Consider the following 20,353-nt stretch of genomic DNA (forward strand, 5'->3'; position numbering starts at 1 on the left):
GCATACTTTTGTCAAAGGTTTGCTGAAGTTTCACATGGCTAGAATGCTAAAAATTTGGCATCAAGCACAGTGTATTGTGGCTTGCTTTTGACACAAAAATCATATTACTAAACATCTCACTTACACCTGAACTGCTATATTTGAGGAAGGCTCCTGGAGCAAGAACTTTTGGCTTTTGGGTCCATACCATGATTCCTTAACAACTTCACCATCACACCATAGTAACTGCTATGGCATGTGATAGATCCATAGAAATCACTGGGGATGGTGGGCATTTACTGGATGGGATATTTAAACAAATAGTGATCATGTCTAGAACGTAAAAGTGGTACAGATTGGAGACTCAGAAAGAACTATGGGACTGTGACAGAGTGACTGAAAGTGTCTGTAATGATGACTAATATTTTCCAATAACTATATATATACATATCTACAAGGTTTCAGTAATTCCCTGTAAAATGCTACAGAAAGTGCAGAGATAATACTTTTACTCAGCATTGCTATTATTATTATGAGAGTTTGTCAAATATTTTGAACAATGGCACATTTATATGCAGTAATATAAAAATACAGGATGCAGACAGGACATCTGATCCCAACTGACCAAAGAGATATTCCATGTCATTTAGTGTTATATTCAGCATATAAAGCTGGGAGAAGGAGAAGGCATGAGGGGACATTCAAAGCTGTGGCAAGTTCCCAAGTCGCTGTTATGCAAGATGGAGCTCAGCATTCCTGGGCATGGCTAAACCATGGGAAGTGGTGAATACTCTTAGCTCTCCTCATTTTCACAGCTTTTGCTTTACCTCTACAACTGCCTTTACTTAACCCATTTTTCTCACTTTCACCCTCCCCATCCTACTGTGGGAAAAGTGAGGGCTCAGCTGCTTCCTCAGGATAAGCCAAGACAATTGCTTAACAAAATGCTAGGCTGCTAGCAAATGAAACACAGCAAAATAGATTTTAAAGTTAGGAAGGGAGGGATATCCCCCAGATCTCTGTCCAAAAGGAATAAAGTGATGTAGGTTTGGATCTACTCATGTGCATGTTACTTTTCTGTCTTTGGATATAAAGATTTCAGGGTCAGGCATAGAAGCATATGATTGCTATTGGGAGCCCAACCAAGTATCAGGCACAGCAGGTAGAATCAAGAACTATCAGGGTATCTGTGTTTTACTCTGTACTTGCATATCACAAACAGCATCAAAGACTATACATTACTATAGTGACATGAGTATCTCATATATTTTAAAAGAAACACTTAATTTGGTCCTTGACTAAAGCAAAAAGCAGTAACACTGCTAATGCAAATGAAGTGGCAGTGGTGCTACCTATCTCATACTCTCCTCATCCACAGGGAAAGAAACTGCAAATAATCTGTCCCAGGAGCAGTTCAAGCAAAAAGGTTAGGTCAAAGTAACAACATTTATGCCTTGTTCCACTGGTGATTATTCAGATCAGAGTAAACAAATTTAAGAGAGAACAATTTCAAGTTGATGCAGAAACCATGATCTCAATCTATATCATGATGAAATACAAGGATACAGTCTCAAGTTGCATGAAGGGAAATATAGGTTGGATATTAGGAAAAAGTTTTTTATGGAAAGAGTGATAAAGTTCTGGAATGGCCTGCCCAGGGAGGTAGTAGAGTCACCATCCCTGGATGTTTAAAAAAATATTGGATGTGGCACGCAGCGCCATAGTTTAGTTGAGAAGTTAGGGCATGGTTTGGACTTGATGATCTTGAAGGTCTCTTCCAATCTAGCCATTCTGTCAATTCTGTGAAAAAATATTTCTAATGATCTGGTGTATATCTACCTGGTAGGTATAGACACGTTAAACATATTGATAACAATTTGCCACATTTGTAAGTGGCTTAAATTTAGGCACTACCTTGAAAATTTCTAGACACCTTATTGAAAGGATTCCTAATCAGGTTTCCCCATCTCAAATTGATGGGGAATTTGATATTTTCTTGCATTTAAATATTTTTCTAAATAAAATAAAATAAAATAAAATAAAATAAATATAAAATAAAATAAAATAAAATAATAAAATAAAATAAAATAAAATAAAATAATAAAATAAAACAAAATAAAATAAAATAAAATAAAATAAAATAAAATAAAATAGTCTTAATAACCTGAAGATAACTTTGCCAAATGCATTTGAAACATTTCTGAAAAACTGTAAGTCACATTATCACCCTGCAAGAAATACTCCTCTGAATTACAGCTACCCCATAGTCTGCAGCATTCAAGCTACAGCACTGATAAGGATCAGTAAGAACTAATCCTGGTAGCAAAGAGCGAAGTAACATGAAGCACTCTAGCTGGTCACAGGGGATTCACAGCTTCAGACCTTACCCCTCACACTTGAACTGAAAGCTTTGTAAGAGAAGTGGTCCAGGTGAAACCACAGGTACACAGAGGTCAGAGTAAAATTCCTGGTTTATTCAGTCAGGACACAATTTCGCTGTAGGGATTTCATTGTCGCTAGTCCCACTGTATTTTCAATATCCTTTTTTTTTACTTAAAATAAAGAAATAATGTTAAAAACCAAAGAGAAAGCATCATATATTATATCTCTTATATGGTAATAACTGTATTTACATAAAGAACAAGAGAGTATCTGAAAAACTGCAATCCAGTAACTCTGACTTCACTTTCAGAACAGAAATTGTAAATACTTTATACAACCTAATGTATAAATGTTAAAACTGTATGCAGCATAGAACAGCCAGAGTAATTTAAATTCATTGAGAAAAAAACAAAAACAAAACCAGCAACACAGTAGGTATTGCTGATATGACAGAGATAAATTTTACACAATTAATGCTTTATTTATGTCAATTTCTAATCAGTTAATGCTGCATCACACAGCAGTTTCACCTACAAGGTCAGACATTAGAAAAGTTGCTCACAGAGATTAAGAAGTGGCTTTCAAAACAAGAATGGGGAATGAGAAAACATTTGACTTGTGTGGGAGTGGTAAGACCAGTAGGTATCAATAGTTTGATTTTGTTTACACAGTTTATACTGAAGGCAGTATTTCATAGGGTATCAGAGCAAACAAGTAGTATCAATGACAAAAAGCCACTCTGGGCTTTCTCCTTTCAAGATGCTGACTGGTTCTAGCTTTCCTAAATGCAGTTCTCAATAGCATGCTTTAACAGATCAAGGCTAAAGTCTTCTGCTGTGTACCAGGCTGAGGTTTATAAAGAGAAAGGGAAAGGAATAAAGCAGAGGAAGACTACAAGCACTACTGTGAGTGTGGTCTTAAAGGTTACTATTGCTACACCTCTGCTACTAGAAGAGTTCAGAGAACTTATAGCACATTAAACAAGTTGAAAATCCCAACTCAGTTCCCAAAAGTATAGTACAGATTAATTCTCAGTGGCATTCTTCCTTGACTTGGGAAGTACTAAACAGTGATGTGCCTTGGAAAACTCTCTCGACTTACCTAATTTTCAGCAGAGGAGACTCCAGGAATTAATTTCTTCTTTTTCCTGAATCATATGCCAGATATGAATTGTGTCACCAGCATAAACTGTCCATGTGCCTCAAAGGGCCTTTGGTTTTCCCACCAAAGGCGAACACATCTTCCAAAAAAATTTCATCTACTGTGAGACTTTACCCAAAGATATGGGTCAGCCAGTGAGGTAATGATGTAACATTTGCATCATCCACAATCTACAATATAATGGAATTTACGGGGTAGTGCAAACATAAAAACTGCACGGAAATGTTTCACTAGAGCCAGCTGTCAGTCAAGATCTGAGCTAACAATGTTTCTGCTTCAGCTGATTCTATTCTTTCACCTCCACACTTGGATGCTCTTATACTTAGAGAGATCCTTTGTGGGACTACAGGTAAAGAGCTGAATCTAACCCAATTACAATCAAAGTGCAATGTCTCAACAGAGTACCTCTTCTGCTTTTTCAAAACTGGAAGCCACACTATCCACTGCTTTCCTGACATATTACTGTCTGTTTCTCTTTATCTTTTTGAAATTCATTACTTGTTGTCTCCTTTCTACCCAACAAATGTTTTCATAATTCTAGGACATAAATGGGTTGGTTGATTTAAAATATCCTCTACTATAAATATATATGGTTAAAATAATGTTAAATTCCCCATCTTTATTCTTGAACAAGTAGAATCCCTACCAGCAGGTTTTCCAGAGGCCATCATCTCACTTTCAACTCCTGATTCATGACATGAATTCAAACAGTACGGTAATTTTGAAGCTTCAGTTTATATTGTTGGCAGTCAACTGCCTATAGTGTTGTATCATCTCCCCTTCAACCAATATTCATTGCATATGTATCAATCAATGCATTTTTCTCATGAAAAGTACCTAATCTGACAGCTACTAAGTAGTCCTGTCTTGTTAAATTTCATATATCTCAGAGTGGAAGAAAATAAAACAACAAAATAAAAAGGATCCGATTTCATAAGAGAATGGAGAATTTATATTATCTAAATATTAATTGAAAAAATTCATTTGTATTATTTAAATACTAGAATATAAATTAAACTCCTTAGTTCAAAAATTAATTTTTATGACTAGAAGTACATATCACTACTGATATTGGTACTATATGATGCTTTTGAAGGTCTAATCCTAAGCCTCGGCGACACTGGTCATACCTCACTTACAACCCTATTTTTGTCTCTCATAGATGCTATAAAATACCAAATCAAGATTACACAGTCACATCGTTTAAAAGCAGTAAAATCTGTGTTTTCCTGTTCCTACCAGAGAAATTGCAACACTTATAAAAATAAAAGCTAAATTTCAGGAGAACCCAGTCCCTGCAACTACAAAAAATTAGCATCTAAGTCCTAGAATCAAACAGGCATCTCCTGCCATAGTGATGCACAAGGTCAGCCAGTTAGCTACTTAAACAGTTTAAAGGTGTTATGCAAATTGTGTAATGTTAACAGCCATCATATAATGAAAAACAGTGTTTGTCAGCAGTTAGAAGTACTTTGACCTTATGAAGTGGCAGGTTTTAACGGGAGCAAAAATAGCAGCGAATACAATTTTTAAGACAATCAAAATTGAAAAGAGGTATGAAGAAAGCAGTATGGCTAGTGTTAGACAGCTTTCATGTTAAACTGTTGGAAAGCTTCTTGAAGACTTGGCTTACTGTATAAAATGAAAATGTTCTGTTTCTTCTTTAACTGTGAATTTCTCGTTCTTGTTTCAAAAAGAAAAAGGAAAAAGAAAGTGAACCCAAGAGCTCAAAAAGAAGACAACCAAAAATATTCTAAAAGCCTTTTTTTATGATTTTCAAATAAGTCTGGTTGATTCCATGGGCATTATTTACAATTTTCAGCATTGAATTAAATGTTGTTGGAAAAAAGAGACTTTCACACACAGTGACTGAAAAGTGTAAACGACAAAAAGCAATGAAGCAGAAAACTGCATTGATGCAATATAGCCCACATTTTCAGTCTAACACAATAGCTATAGGGTTCTTAAGGTAGACACACTAATGCAGAGGAATAAACATTACAGTCAATGGCTGTCAGTAGACCTAAGAGACTCTCTGAAGGAGGAAATTACTGTTAGAGTATAGAACAAGGAAGGAATCCTGTCCATTACTGCTGATGAGTAAGGTTATACACTGTAAGCCCCCACATGAAACAGTTAGATCCCATTTCAAGTTAACTTTTTCTTCTCTGAATGACCCCACTATTATTTTCAAAAAATGCTTCAAGAATAATATCCCTCTAGTGATTAGAAACTTTCTTCTAACTACAAGATTCAGCTTATACATAGATAGTGCATCTCCACTTCTTTTTGTACTAATTTCATCCCTTATATATAGGTTAAGCCTACAGGTTTTTATACCAATATTTATCTTAAACATTTAATAAACATTCATATTAAATATATATCATAGCAATATAAATTTCCAATCTGGAGAAGAAAAGGCTTCAGGGACCTTCTAGCAGCATTCTGATACATAAAACGGCCTACAAGAAATCTGGAGAGGGACTTTTGAGAAAAGCATGTAGTGACAGGACAAAGACTGTAAAATGAGAGGGCAGGTTTAGATTAGATGTCAGGAAGAAATTTTTCACTGTACCAGTGGTGAGAAACTGGCACAGTTTGCTGAGAGAAGTTGTGGATGCCCCATTCCTGAAAATTACAAGGCCACGTTGCAGACTTTGAGTAGCCTCATCCAGTGGAAGGTATTCATGGTGATGGCAGGGGGAAATGGAACTAGATCATCTTAAAAGTCCATTCCAACACAAATCATTGTGTGATTCTGTGAGATACATAATTTTAATTTACCAAGTTGAAATGTTTAGTAATTCAGAACTTTTCAAATAGCTTGGTGTAAAACCTTGAATGCAATGAAATTAATGGCACAATCTCAAAAATTCCATGAAGTTAGAGACTCATCTAAGTTTCCCAATGAAGACCCATTTTATCAGCCTACTAAGTACATAAGTAAACAAATAACAGTTATAAAAAAGAAAATAAATTTAATATGGGTGGATTCCTTTTCTTCTTCCTGTCTCTAGTTTCTTCTTATCACTGAAACATAGGTAGTATATGAGTTCCAAAAAAAAGAAAGCATGAAGGAAAATTATGTTCTCCATTTCTATATAACTCTGAAGGCTCTTGACTTCTTTTAATAACTCTATGTATCCTTTGTTTCAAATTTTAAAAAATAACCACCTTTTTTTTATTGGTTACTTCACTAAACACCATTACACAAATTTCAACATGTTTAGCTGCTTTATTTCTAAAAACAAGTTAAAACCTAAAAAACCCTCAGATTGCAGTACATTTAAAGTTAAAGGTTCCTTTTTCCCCTTTTTCCTTTTCTAGCTAACAGGCATGATGAACTTCTCTATTGTGTTACTGGAGACAGGACATGAGAAAAGCAGTAATTGCTTTAGGCTCCCCTCTCTGTTATCACTCATAACTTTTACAAAACATCAAAGAATGTATTGTTCCTACATTTTAAAAGCTTAGTTTCACCTTAAGAATAATTTCCTCTGGTACTGAAAATTTAGATAAGTGAGTATTAATAAAGACATTAAAATCCCACAACTTTTAATGAAACAGAATTTTTATTTAGAGCAAAGTTAGAGAAAAAATATATTTCTATAGAATTTAAAACTTTTGGTCCAAATCAACTTGACATCACCTCCTCAGGAAGATCTTGCATGTAGAAATATTCTCTAATATCTCAGTGGAAATGACATCTATGCAACTAATCAATGAAGAACAAAGACTATATCTTTATCGGACTGCTGGAACAAAATCTAGATTCTCTCAAAATCAGGAAAAAGTATAGAATTGTTAACAAAGGATCCAAAAATACTGTTTATCTCTACATGAGCCTGTGAGTACAAAACAAGAGTAGAGCTATATATTACAAAGGAAGCTCTTCTGGATTAAAAGATTGCAGATATGTCACTCTTTCTTCAGAAATACAGATTTAAAAATCCACAGCAGATCTAGTCTCCCTCTAATTACATGACAGGAGAAAACTCATTGAAATAGTATATCAGGTAGCCTACTCAAGTATTTTAAATTTTGGATTTAAAAATTAAGTAAATAGCAAATTTATAAATACAAGCTGGGTCAGCTACACTCTTAATCTGACACAGTTAAAAATACCATTTTGAAGACCTAAAGTAAGTAGTATAAATAAATCAAATGAAATAACATACCTATGATGAGATCTAAATTCTGGTATTAACACAGGAATGTACATTTCTTTTGACTTAATCCCCATTTTGTTTTACATAACAAAAGTACTTGAAAACAAGATAGCTATTCTTGAAGGCTGAGGGCTCTAAACTAAAGAAATTATTAAAATGTCATTTTCATTTTTATCTTCTTGGGGATTGTCTATCAGGCAACAGACACTTAGCGAGTTTATTCTTCTAAAATATATTTTCTTATTACTTGCTTTTTATAAAAATCCTTAAAATTCAGTTTTCTTCCCTCAAGCTATTTAGGTGTTTGTAAGTTTGGGATGGGAAGAGGGACTTTAAAACCATTTAAGGTAAAGCATGAAATAACAATCAGAAGCAGTAAATTTGTAAAACCAGCCGTAAGTGTTTGCTCTGAGTTTGGTAACATGTTTTACATGGACTTGAACAAGCTCAGGACTGATCTCGTTACAGTTGAAGGCAAATCTGCCTTATTACAGTACAGTAATGTTGTGTTCTTTAAATCCCTAACTAAATACTTAGAATATGTCAGATCCAAAGATGTGACGTAGTGTTAACCTTTTACACTAAAGGATATTTAATAGTGTGCAGAGCATCAAAGTGACAAGGTAAAAATTTTAGTGACATAAGGATGGAGTTTCTATTCTTGGTTTAGTCAGGAGTACATGTGTCTGGTGTGATCTGATATGAACTACATTAACCAGGGGATGGGAGATTCACTGGAATTTTTGGAGGCCCATGATCTTCTACAACAGTATCTAGGGTTCAAGCAAGTCAGACCATAGGGCCTAAACAGTATCACGTCCCTACACAAGCAAAATGAATCCTACCATTGCAGAGGGAAAGGATTCAACCCCAAATCATGACATTGGAATGTCACTGTCTACCTGGGGGAGAGCCCCATAGACATAGGTCTCATCACTCTCCACCATCATTTAAAACTAGAAACAGGTTAGTTACCTAAACAGAAGTGTCTAGAGTCATTTGAGGTAACTTAGAACGCAGAGACTGACTGTTGCTAGCCTAAAGAGGAAACTTTTGTTGGTCCCACGTTATTTCTGCCAGCCTTGTGCACATCTTGGCCAAGGGCACTTTAAGAGGTGCTCGATGCCCACATGTGAGCAATTTAATCACACTTATGATCAATACCAATACGTGAGTTCAGAAAAATACTTGAAGTCACTCTGAAACAGTCATAAAGTGAACAGATGGTACAGGAACCTTGAGGAAAAAGATTCAGTTTCTACTTCTATCATACTTAACAAGTCATCAAAGCAAATCTTATTTACTGTATCCTCTCCCCATTAATTTCTTGTCATCCAAGGGTATGTAAGCATCATGGCTGCTTGTTAGTGGTGCCTAATATAAAATATTAAATGCATGGAGCAGTACATCTTTTATTGTATGTCATAAAAATCTGCCAATACTCAAATACAAAAGCAGAAACTTAGGTATTGTGATGAAAAGGAAACATGAATGTTTGTGGAACAATTTACTTGTTTAAGAGTACATTCACTCAAAACCAGAATAGATTTTAATTTTGCATTGTGTGGTATTTACAAGCTGATCCAAAATATATTTATTTGTTACATTTATTTAAAATCATTTTGAGTATGTTTGGGTAACAAAAATTATCTTATTCAAACTTTCATTTTGAAAGAGACTGTGATGCTCTCTATCTTCAGTTATCTAATGACATCCTTCACCTAATCCTAACAGCTGTCTACCTAGCACTCATATTTTAAAAGACCAAAACAAAAACAGAACAAACAAGCAAGTAACAAACAAACAACAAACCAAAACCTAAAAAAAAAAAAAAAACCCAACAAAAAAACAAAAACAAACAAACAAAAAAAAAATCAAAACCAGTGTTCAAACTGTTATAGACATGTCTTTCATCTTTTCTGCACTGGTACTTTATTTTGAACACATTCACTTCTAGAATAATTACACAGATTATTAAATTGAAATAGTGTATTTATATTTTATGGTAGTCCTCTACTACACTTTATGAAAAAAAAGTGAAAGAGTCCCAAGACAAAGAAATGATGAAGATATGTTCCTGGCACTATTACATTGCTTTTCTTCTGTTGCTCTTGACATGTATTGGAAAAGGCTGGAAACACATTTCACTTTTCAATGCACATTTGTGCAAGTTAGGTTACAAAGATGGATAAACCATGTGATCCATATGAAGACTCATGATGGAACTGGACACACAACCTGCATCTTTAGCCCCCCAGAAAAATGCCTCAGTCACATCCCTTTCTCTACATATTTGAAAATATATGCAATAGAAAAAAATACAATAAAGACCTTTCCAAAGCTAGCCTTTCATGTACAAGTAATGAAGGACAGAAGTACCAGAGCTTGGCGCTTCATGAACAACAAGAAAAACCAAACACTGGAACAGTGTCCTGGGCTGGTTTGCGGGTTTTTTTAATCATTATTTAATTTTTCTAAATACATAGAAGCAATGAGAGAAAAAAAAAAAAGTGTCACATGCCTAGACCAAAATCATGCTGTACCATGCTGTACATTCAACAATATATTTCTATTACATCTCATAACAGTAATAATACATTTTATTGCATGAAAGATCATTTCTTTCACTTGCAATTAAACATAAACCACAACACAAACAGATACAATCTGTCAATTTCTCTGCAAAGACAGTGCATCAAAGCAACTTCCTAGAAGAGCATCACACAACCAATGTCTGAGGTAAAAATATGACAGGATCATCACTTTCAGAGCCGCATGCTATACAAAAAGAAAGCAATTTCCTCTTTTGTACACTTTGCAAATATCCACCAATACATTTAAATAAAGTATCTTCCTCCCCATTGATAGGGAAGTTTGTTTTTCTGTTTAACTATCTATGTTTCAAAGACATTGATAATTTTTTTTCTGCCTTTCAGCTCGTAATTTTCTAAGCAATTAAGTCTTCCCCTTGTCAACATCTATTTCACATTTGTAAGTGAATTTCTGATTACATCTCAGCAAAAATGAAAGGTACCAATGAAATAAAACAACTTTTTCTCTACAGTATCAAGAGAAAAAAAATACTATAGATTTTCTGAGGTTAGCATTTCTTTTCAAATTACCTATACAGCTTTGAAACCAGTTCAACTGTTTTATAAAAGATAAAAAACACACAACACAATCTTCATGTATTACAAACACATCACATGAGTGGGAAAATCTGGATTCTTCTTACAGCAGTTACTTTTTCCCACTAACTGTGTCATGATATTATGAGTACTTGTGAGTTAATACAATCAGAAGCTCAAAGAAGAGGGCATCAATCTCAGAGGGACGTTATTTCACATAATCATAGAATGGGTCAGGTTAGAAAGTACCACAGTGGGTCATCTGGCCTAACCTCCCCGCTCAAGCAGGGTCATCCCAGAACACATGGCACAGCACAGATGGTTCTTGAATATCTCCAGAGAGGGAGACACCATATGCTGCTCCAGTGTGAGTAAAGAAGTTCTTCCTCATATTCTTCCTGTGTTCCAGTTTCTGCCCATTGCCTCTTGTCCTATTGCTCAGCACTGCTGAGCAGAGCCTGGCTCTATCCTCTTGACACCCTCCCTCCAGATACTGATAGATATTGATGGGCTCTCCTCTCAGTCATCTCTACTCAAGGCTGAACAGGCCCAGATCCCTCAGCCTGTCCTTGTAGGAGAGATATTCTTGTACTGAGGAAACCAGAACTGGACATAGCTCTCCAGATGTAGCCTCACTATAGCTGAGTAGAGCAACAGGATCACCACCCTCAACCTGCTGGCAATTCTCTGCCTGGCACCCCAGGATATCTTTATCTTGGCCACAAGGACACACTCCTGGCTCATGGACAGCTTGTTGTCCACCAGGACTCCCAGATCCCTTCTCTGCAGAGCTGTCTTCCAGCAGGTCACCCCCAGCCTGTACTGGTCCATGGGGTTGCTCCTCCCCAGGTGCAGGACCCTGCCTTCACCTTTGTTGAATTTCAGATTTTTCTTCTCTGCCCCTCTCTGCAGTCTGTCCAGGCCATTCTGAAGAGCTGCTCAGCATCTGGGGTATCGGCTGCTCCTCCCAGCTTTGTGTCGTCAGGGAACTTGCTCTGCCCCTTTACCCGTTATTGATGAAAAGTTAAACAATACTGGGCCCAGTACTGAACCTTGGGGGACACCACCAGTGGCAGGCCTCTAACTAGACCCTGTGCCACTGATTACAGCCCTCTGGAATTTCCTGTTCAGCCAGTTCTCAAACCACCTCTCTGTCCACTCACACAGTCCACACTTCCTGAGTTTGCCTGTGAGGATGTTGAGCGAGACAGCTTTGAAAACCTTGTTGAAGTTGAGGTAGATAATATCCAATGCTCTCCCCCTCATCTGCCCAGGCAGTTGTATCATCATAGAAGGCAATAAGGCTGGTCAAGCATGATTTACCCTTAGTAAATCCATGCTGACTACTGCTGATAACATTCTTATCATCCATGTGCATAGAGATGCCCTCTTTAACAAAGCACTGAGCCAACCAGAATAGAGGCTATCCTACCAAGTGGTAGCAGCAGAGACATAAATCTACTTCCACCTGGCCACACAGTGTAGATGCTCTTTTAAGATGCAGACATAAGGATTTTTCTTCAATATTCTTTACAAAGACATCTCCTGTAAATAGTCCATAATCCGACAGTCTCATTCTACATTGCTATTCCACACAAGGGTCCATCCTGATATGATTAATAATGAATTAATAAAGAGAGCAAAATATTTTCATCCAAAGTCACAAAGCAATTGTTGAATAATACGCTTTATGCTTTGTCCAACATGTAATAAAAACTGCTGTTGCTCTACAGAGAGAAAGCATCAAGTGACTTTAATGTTCTTCTTATTGCTTCACCTGCACATCTCCTAGCAGAGGAGTTCAAGCTTCAATACTTGAGATTGGATTGCCTAATATTAAGTTCTGAAATCAACAGGACATAAGTTTCCTAGCACCCTGAAGCCTTGATCTTGAAATTAACAGGAGTTTCTAAACATGGCAAAAATACCTGAAAAAGCCTCTAAGTCAATTATGTGCTGTAATACCTCAAAAGGTATGCTAGAAACATTATTATTACAACTGAATTCTTCAGCTGGTATAAACCACATGTTAATAAGCAAAGAAACATTGCACCAACAGTTTTGGTTAATAAGTAAAACTACAGAAGTATTTTTTCTTTATCTGTAATTTATGTCAAATTTAATTCATCACAGAAATAAGTGTTGCCACTTAATTGCTCTTAGTGTACAGCAAAGATGCTTACAATGGATGATGATAAGCAGGAACATGAATGAACAGTTGCCAGGCAACCAATAAATAAAGGTTCCAAATAGCACGACCTCTCTTTAAAGGATAAAGCTCTAATCATAATTATTTTTCAAATCCATTTCAGTGCCAGCTAAAATCATGTTTGCAGCACTAATCCTGGCCTTCCTCATACAGAATGAAACCAAATCTGTCATTTGACATATCACAGATAACAAATTAAACAGACTCAACCTGCTCCTTCAGATTATGCTCAACAGTGCACTTTGAGGATAGCAAAAAGGTTAGACCATAAACTGGAATCTGACATAGAGAGTTGAGATTTAAGCAATTTAAATAGGGTAATTAAAGTAATTTTCTTAAAGTTACATTGTTTCCTAAGGATCTTCAAACAGTATCAATACAAAATTCTCCAATGTTTAACATCATAAAATGATCATTCCATAAAGTACAAGGATGAGACAGACTTTAAAATACTAAAAACAGATGCAGTTTGAAATGCTTTAAAATGTATATAATACCACATTCTATCTTTATAAACTCTTACAACACAGTCTTGCTGAGTGCATAAGCAGAGCTGAGGTGCCTAGAGCAAGTACTGACCTTTTAGATGGATTCAAATAAAACTGACAAAGAGCAGCATAAATCTTAAACCAGTTAAAGAACACAGTATATCCACTTTGAAGAAACAATGAATGGTTATGCAGAAGTTTTATATTATGCCTTCAAAATAATGGAATGGGAAAGCTTGGGCTTGTTCAAGGTTTACTGGTGGGCCAATAAATACTGTATTTATTTTAGTAAGCTCTCATGTCAGAAAACATTAGGAATACATGTTTTTGTAGTTTTATGTTGCACTACATAAGGTCATTACATAAATCTCTTTAACCAATTTATTTCTTTTCTTTAGTAGAATTGAGATTCACTAATAGCTGTGATGTTTAAACACTAAAATGACAAAAATTTACAACAGGAAAACAAGTTGAACTACAATAATAAACAAATATGTTTTGTACCTAAGGTATAAAATACTATGTCAGCAGTGAAGCCATAAAAACAGGCACCATTCTTCCAACCTGTCTTTCAAAAAAGTACAGGCAACAGAATCCATGAACTTCCCTGCAATGTCAGTAGCACAAAATAATCTCACACTGTACAGTAGAAAATGCACTCTAACAACTATGTATTTCTTCACATGTATTTCTTTGTATCAAATGAGAGCCAGTTCATTATATAGTAGTTATTCCCTTTCTTTGATAGCGAAGTATTCTATTGCCTTCCATCAGACACATCATTTTCCAATTATTTTCTTATCTAGATATATCTGCTCACCAGAGACATTTATAGGAGCTTTTCTTTGTATCTGTATTTCATAAATAAGCAAACAGGAAATACACCGCATTTTATCTGTAATTTCCTTGACTAATATTTCTCCCCCTAATTATCTTTGTCACCTGATTCAGTAACTGCTCTCAGTCTTTCTAACAATTTCAGTGTGAACTCCTTGTTCTAACAAAAGTCCATTTAATTTCATTTAATTTCATCCTATGCAAGACTGAGATTCATAATTTAAGTAACTGAGAACCATGCAGACTGACTGTAACTTAAACAATGTAGATGATGCTCTAAATTCCTGTTAGGACACACGGCACTATTGATACCAAAACCACATTAATTTATTTTCCATAGTTTTCAGCTTGCATTTTAATTAACCATAAAAGAAATGTGTTGTGCCTCTAAACCTCACAACCAAGACCACTAGTCCAAAAGTGTGTAAAGGTGCTTTGGAGGATTTATTCCCCTCCCAAATGTTTATTCCTTTTCAGATGCCAGCTGAAGAATGAAACTGGTCTGGTTTTAAGCCTAAAACACTTATGGAATAAAAGGTCATGCCTTATCATTTAGCAGGAGCTGGAGGTTAATTGTTAAGTTTATTAACAATGAAAACAATGGGGTTCTCAGAAACTTATTACCATGGAGGAAATTGATGTTATTTTTCTGAAGTTTGGATTCCACTGTGATTTGTTCCACAACATGCAATTTAACTATCCCACTTTTGAAAATGGGAGATGACTGTATTGTTTTAAAGATCTGCTCACACTAAAATAAGAGTAATTTTAAGATTTTCCCTAGGGATTCAAGTCTATACATTTAGCAATAGAAGGAGGAAAACAGCATAACTGCCAGCTTGAGGAGAGAGATGATGAGGCATGCTTTTTCTCTAGTGTTTCTCACATTACAGATACAGTCAATGAAAGTAGGTGCAATTCTAAAAACTCTTTCCTCGACAGGGCTTAGGCAGATACTCATGTGAGTAAGAGCAAGCAGCTTTATGTTCCGGAGATCAATCATATTCTAGATGCATGCTGATCCTGTCTTCTGATCAAGATATTTTTGTTTCAATAACCATTTTTCCCATAACAAAATGGTGACATTTGCTTTATTTTTTTTAATATTGGATATTTAATAGGTCATTAAATACAAACATACTTATTATTCAAGTCCATACAAAAAATAAGGGATGATATTGGGAGATAAATTTGCAGAACAATACCAGCTCAAACAGTGCAATATTGTTTGGTTTAGGAAAGCAAATATATATATGTATACACACTAGATGCATATATAGATACTTGTCAGAACCATCTGTAGACACTCAGTAACACAAAAGGATTTGTCTTTGAGCCACACAAAATATTATTACTATAGTGAGGAGCCTAGTAGGGGGAAGAATGTAGTTTGTTGCTCTATTACTTTTTAAATAACAATTAGCTTTTATGTTTTTGAATCAGTTTTATATTTGGAATGTTCTTTTCATAACCATTATTCAATTCAATATCTCATTGATGGATATCTTCTCCTGCTAGTGTACAGAAATAGTTGAAAATAGCAGCAAAACTCAACCTTGATGACATAGTCTTTCACTAATGTATTTAATGAAGTTACTGTTTTGGACCTAGTTCAGCTCGAAAAGAGGGAAGAATGTAGTCCTTAGTTTTTCTATGATATCAGAAACAAAGTCTCACAAAAATGCTACTGCTAGTCAATGAACTTTGAAAATTACTGCTAAAACCTTCCTTCACATATGACTAAGTGATTCCTAAATTTCATAATGATTTCTTAACCTACCAGTTACAAACATCTCTCATGAAGCTTTAGCACAAAAGTCTCACGAATACAGAGTGCAAGGGTGCCCCTCTCATGTACCATACTCCATGATCTGAATTCTATTCTGCCATGTCTATTACATGAAATACTGTATACATTAATGTATTTCAGGATAGACAGATGAATTCACCAATCACTGGAAGCTTGAGGAATTCCTCCATTCAGTTGTTTGGGTAAAAGAAATTTTACAGAGGAACAGCCAAATTACAAGGAACAGAAATGTTCATACAAGCTTGCAAATTTCAGCTTTGTTTTACTTTTAAAAGGAAACATTATTATTTAATGTCTTTGAGCTACAGTAGTATCTCTTAAGAATTGCACTGGCTCATACCACTGAAACAAACAAACCAAAAAATGCAAGAAGACTGCACAGATTTTACTTATCAATCAGGAAAGTGGATTAAACAAGACAGAACAAGAGGAAATAAATCATCTCCGTATTTTATAATGTTCAACAGGTATTATCTGTATTTTATGTAAAGACAAGAAAGAATGAAAAGTAAATCTGCTTTCCAACCATCCTAAGCAATTTTTTTCAGTGACATTTCATTCAACTATATGTACACTACTTCTTTCCTGAAGCCTACTTTGCATATTTATTCTTATTGTCATAAGAAATCTTTGCTATATTTTCACAATTTACTCTGAAGTACAACTGCTTTATGCACTTGTGCTGACACACAGAGTTTTACAGCACAATACATACTTGCTGTTGCCAAGTCCTTTGCCTCAAGTTTCCCATGCTTTTAGCCTTTGCTGTTCCCAGCAAAAAGAAAATTGAATTTTCAGCACTATCCAAACAATGTGAATATGGCAATGGCTGTTCTGGGGCAAATGTGAAGTTCATTTAGGCCAGGACTATGTCACTAGCAGTGGTCAAAGGCAGTGACCTAGGAAAAAGCTCCATACTAGGACAACTCTCAAATAATACAGCAATCCCTCAGAACACTCTTCAGCAATGTGTGGCTCAAAGACTTAAATATGAAAAGACTGGAAGTATACCAACAATACGATAACACTCTTTGTTTTCAGAAGGGCTGGAAAGAAGAGCAGAAGATGGCATACTTCAAAAAGAAGAAATATGTGCCCTCATCACACATACATGCTACTTCATTCTATCCACTTCTTGTTCCTGATATTGCCTTTATTCTCAAAATGTGCTGTTTTCCATATGGAAGAGGTGACAAAAATGAAAGTGTTTCCCTTCTTTCCTCAAAAAACCTCCTCCTGACTGGAGCTGGCCTCCTGTTCATATTCTACTTGACTAAACCAATCTTTTTCTCTTCCCACACTAGCTCCATCTGCCGCCCGTCTCTCCAGCAGAGCCAGATGCCAGCAAAGCAGACTGCTGTGGGAGGAGAAAGTTCTGTTGCTGGAATTTCATCCCTATACTCTGCAGGGGGCCAGCCTGTGAAACATGGGGAGGATACAGAGAGCAACTTCCTCTCTTCCACGCTCCTTCCCCTGCTCATCAGTGAAAAAGGCAGCTGAGGACATGAGCAGAAAGATAAAACGCCAATGTGTGCTCTTAAATATTCAGCTTTAATATTCATATAGCAGAAGTCTCACGGTTGTACTCCAGACTTGAGCATGGTACACACTAGATAAACATGTAAGAAGACATGAATCCTGCTCCAAAGAACTTACAATCCAACAGAAGCAGAGATGCACATTTGTGATAAGGATCAAAGGAGTGACTAGAGCACAGATGACAGAGAAAAAATACTTGGATTTATAATCAGGAGAGATTTAAATGATGGAGTAAAAAGACAATACTTTCTGGAGAGATGGAAGTCAAAGAAAGGATCAATGGATGCGTGTGGTTAAACTGAGAGAATTGTAAAGAAAACTGCCTGTAGAGAAGGAAAGAGTAGGATGAAAACACAAAGAAAGAAAATGTGGGTTCTTTTTACACTTGATGTGATCTTGCATGAAACAGAGGGAGAAGGCATACAGGTAAGAACTTTAGATAAACAGTCTAGTAACAGAGGAGGATCTGCATGAGCAATCTTGTCAGAGAAAGGAGCAAGGATATGTGTCACTGAGTGAGAACAAGAGCTCATATAAAATAAGCAAGTGTGCATATGTGTGAGACAGAGACACAGACTTCATTTTTCTGGGAGAAAGAATCATGGGAACCCAGGAGACTAAAGAGACTATAAAACAAAAAAGGTTGGTGTATGTGTGCAGCAGAAAGTTTTGAGTGGGGTTGGCAGGACAGAAGAAAGTGAAGGTACAGAGTGATCTAACAGAATACCAGAATTATATATAAGAATCAGAAAGAGTATATATAAATTACAGAGACAAACCAAGAAAAATCAATAAGTTGAATTGACAAGGAAAAGAAGAAGGAAATAGACACATCACATTGCAGTAGAGTAAGGGATCACAGCAGAACAAATGGAGTGACAGGATGGAGAAAAAGGAGGAAAGAACATATGCAAAGATGATAAAAGTCACTAAAGAAACATTAGTTAAGTGAAAGCACTATGCAAAAACTCCTAATGGAAAAACAGGGTGTGTAGACAAAGGTGATTGCAAATGGATGGTCACTGTAAGTGTAAACTCATAGGGTTTGCCCATCCTGGTATCCCCACATTTTAATCTTCATTTTATCTCGGAAAAATACTGTTTCCTTATCCTCCACACCCCCTAACTTCCGAGCTGTAGTTGCACCCTTATGTCATTTGTTTCACTATTTCTAGTGGCAACTCTTTTTCTTACGTCTACATGGGAAAAATACCTTATTTTTTTCAGATAGTCTACCACAAAGAAACGTGCCAAAAATGTCAAGCTTCCTTCCTCCTGTCCCCATAACATTCTTTCATTCATTCTTCGAAAAAGGAAAAAAAAAAAAACCAAACCAAAGCAAAAAAGGCTGGGAAAACTCAGCAATACAGTGATATCTTAAGTCCAAAACATTCAGCGACCCTTTCTTGAGCTGCATGTACATACTGTGCCCAGGTTTTCCCCGTGCCCGGGTGAGGGCTTCCCGTCTCCCGCGAGCTGCGCTCCAGAGCCCGGCATCGCGCTGCCGGGATAACGGGATCTCCGGCTAAACGCATCCATCAGGCGGGGCAGCGCGGGGAGGGGAGCTAGCTACCGGCTGCTGGAAGGAAAGCCTACACAGACGTATGCCCTGGCTGCTGGAAGACATGGCTGGCTGGCTATTTGATTTGATTTGAGGGACATAAAAAAAGGGAAGAGAGGAAAGGGAGAGGGGGAAGCTCGCACACGCTCGCACACGCATCCGGCTGATCTTACCTCCACATTGAAATACTGCTCCGCTTTGCACACTGTAGCACATAAAATCCAAATGAAGGTTTGCAAGAAAAACACCCTGGATTGAGACACGAAATCCAACCGGCTTCCAGTGCTGGATGCGAGTACGATCATAGTGAACTGTGCTTCAGCGGGTGGAAGACCTCTCTTTCTCTCTCTTTGCCTTAAACAAATGCACAAAACAAACCAGCCTCCCCCGTGTCGGTGAAGAGCCCGTAGCGCAGGTTCACCCACAGCCGGGGAGGAGGAGGAAGAGGAGGAGGAGGAGGAGCAGACACTTCACAGCACGGGCGGCGGCGCGGCAGGGTCAGCTCTCGCTCATCCTCACCACCAGCCCCGTGAAGAGCGAATGTGGCGTCCGACTACAGCCGCCGCTCCTGCACGACTCCTCTGCCGAGCAGCAGCAGCCTCCTCCCCGTGTCCTCCCTCCGCTCCCGCCTCCTCCGCCTCCTCCACCTCTTCTCCTCCTCTCCTGCCTCCTCCCCTTCAGCCTCCGCCTCCGCCCGGGGAAGGCGGCCCGGCTCGGCTCCGTGCCGCGGCCCGGCTCGGTTCGGCCCAGCCCGGCTCCCTGCCCTGCCTTGCCCTACCTCGCCTCGCCCCCCGCCGCTCCCCTCCGCTCCAGAATGTTCAGCCGAAACCTTCATGGCCCCGCCCCGTAGGCGGCCTGAGGGCGACGGCCCCACCAGGCGGCCCCGGCGCGCCAGCGCCGCGCGGCCGCGCTCGGCGGGCCGGGGCCCGGAGCCTCCTGGGCGGCCGCCGGGGACCGGCGGGCCGGGGCCGCCCGCGGCCTTTCCCCGCCACCCGTCCCCGGCGGCCGAGCGAGCGCCGCAGCTCCCCGCCCTCCTCACGGGAGGCGCCGGGCGCGCAGCGAGCGCCCCGAGCCCCCGCCGCTCCCC

At 37.8% G+C, this 20,353-nt stretch overlaps 1 protein-coding gene across 3 annotated transcripts in view; it reads right to left on the reverse strand.

Annotated features, from left to right (window-relative positions):
• The window catches only part of MMP16 (matrix metallopeptidase 16), a 164,309-nt gene extending 144,215 nt beyond the window's left edge, over window positions 1-20,094 (reverse strand). Inside the window, exon 1 of one of the 3 annotated variants that reach the window (XM_085572311.1) lies at window positions 19,440-20,094. In XM_085572311.1, coding sequence (XP_085428437.1) covers window positions 19,440-19,447 — 8 coding nt within the window. In that variant the 5' untranslated portion in view covers window positions 19,448-20,094. The remainder of the gene's footprint in view (window positions 1-19,439) is intronic. The other 2 variants (XM_077782977.2, XM_021543180.3) reach the window with 2 other exon arrangements.
• Between the last annotated feature and the right edge of the window lie 259 nt (window positions 20,095-20,353).

Source organism: Lonchura striata, chromosome 2 (genome assembly GCF_050655825.1).
Source record: "Lonchura striata isolate lonStrDom1 chromosome 2, ASM5065582v1, whole genome shotgun sequence".
NCBI classification, from domain to species: Eukaryota; Metazoa; Chordata; class Aves; order Passeriformes; family Estrildidae; genus Lonchura; species Lonchura striata.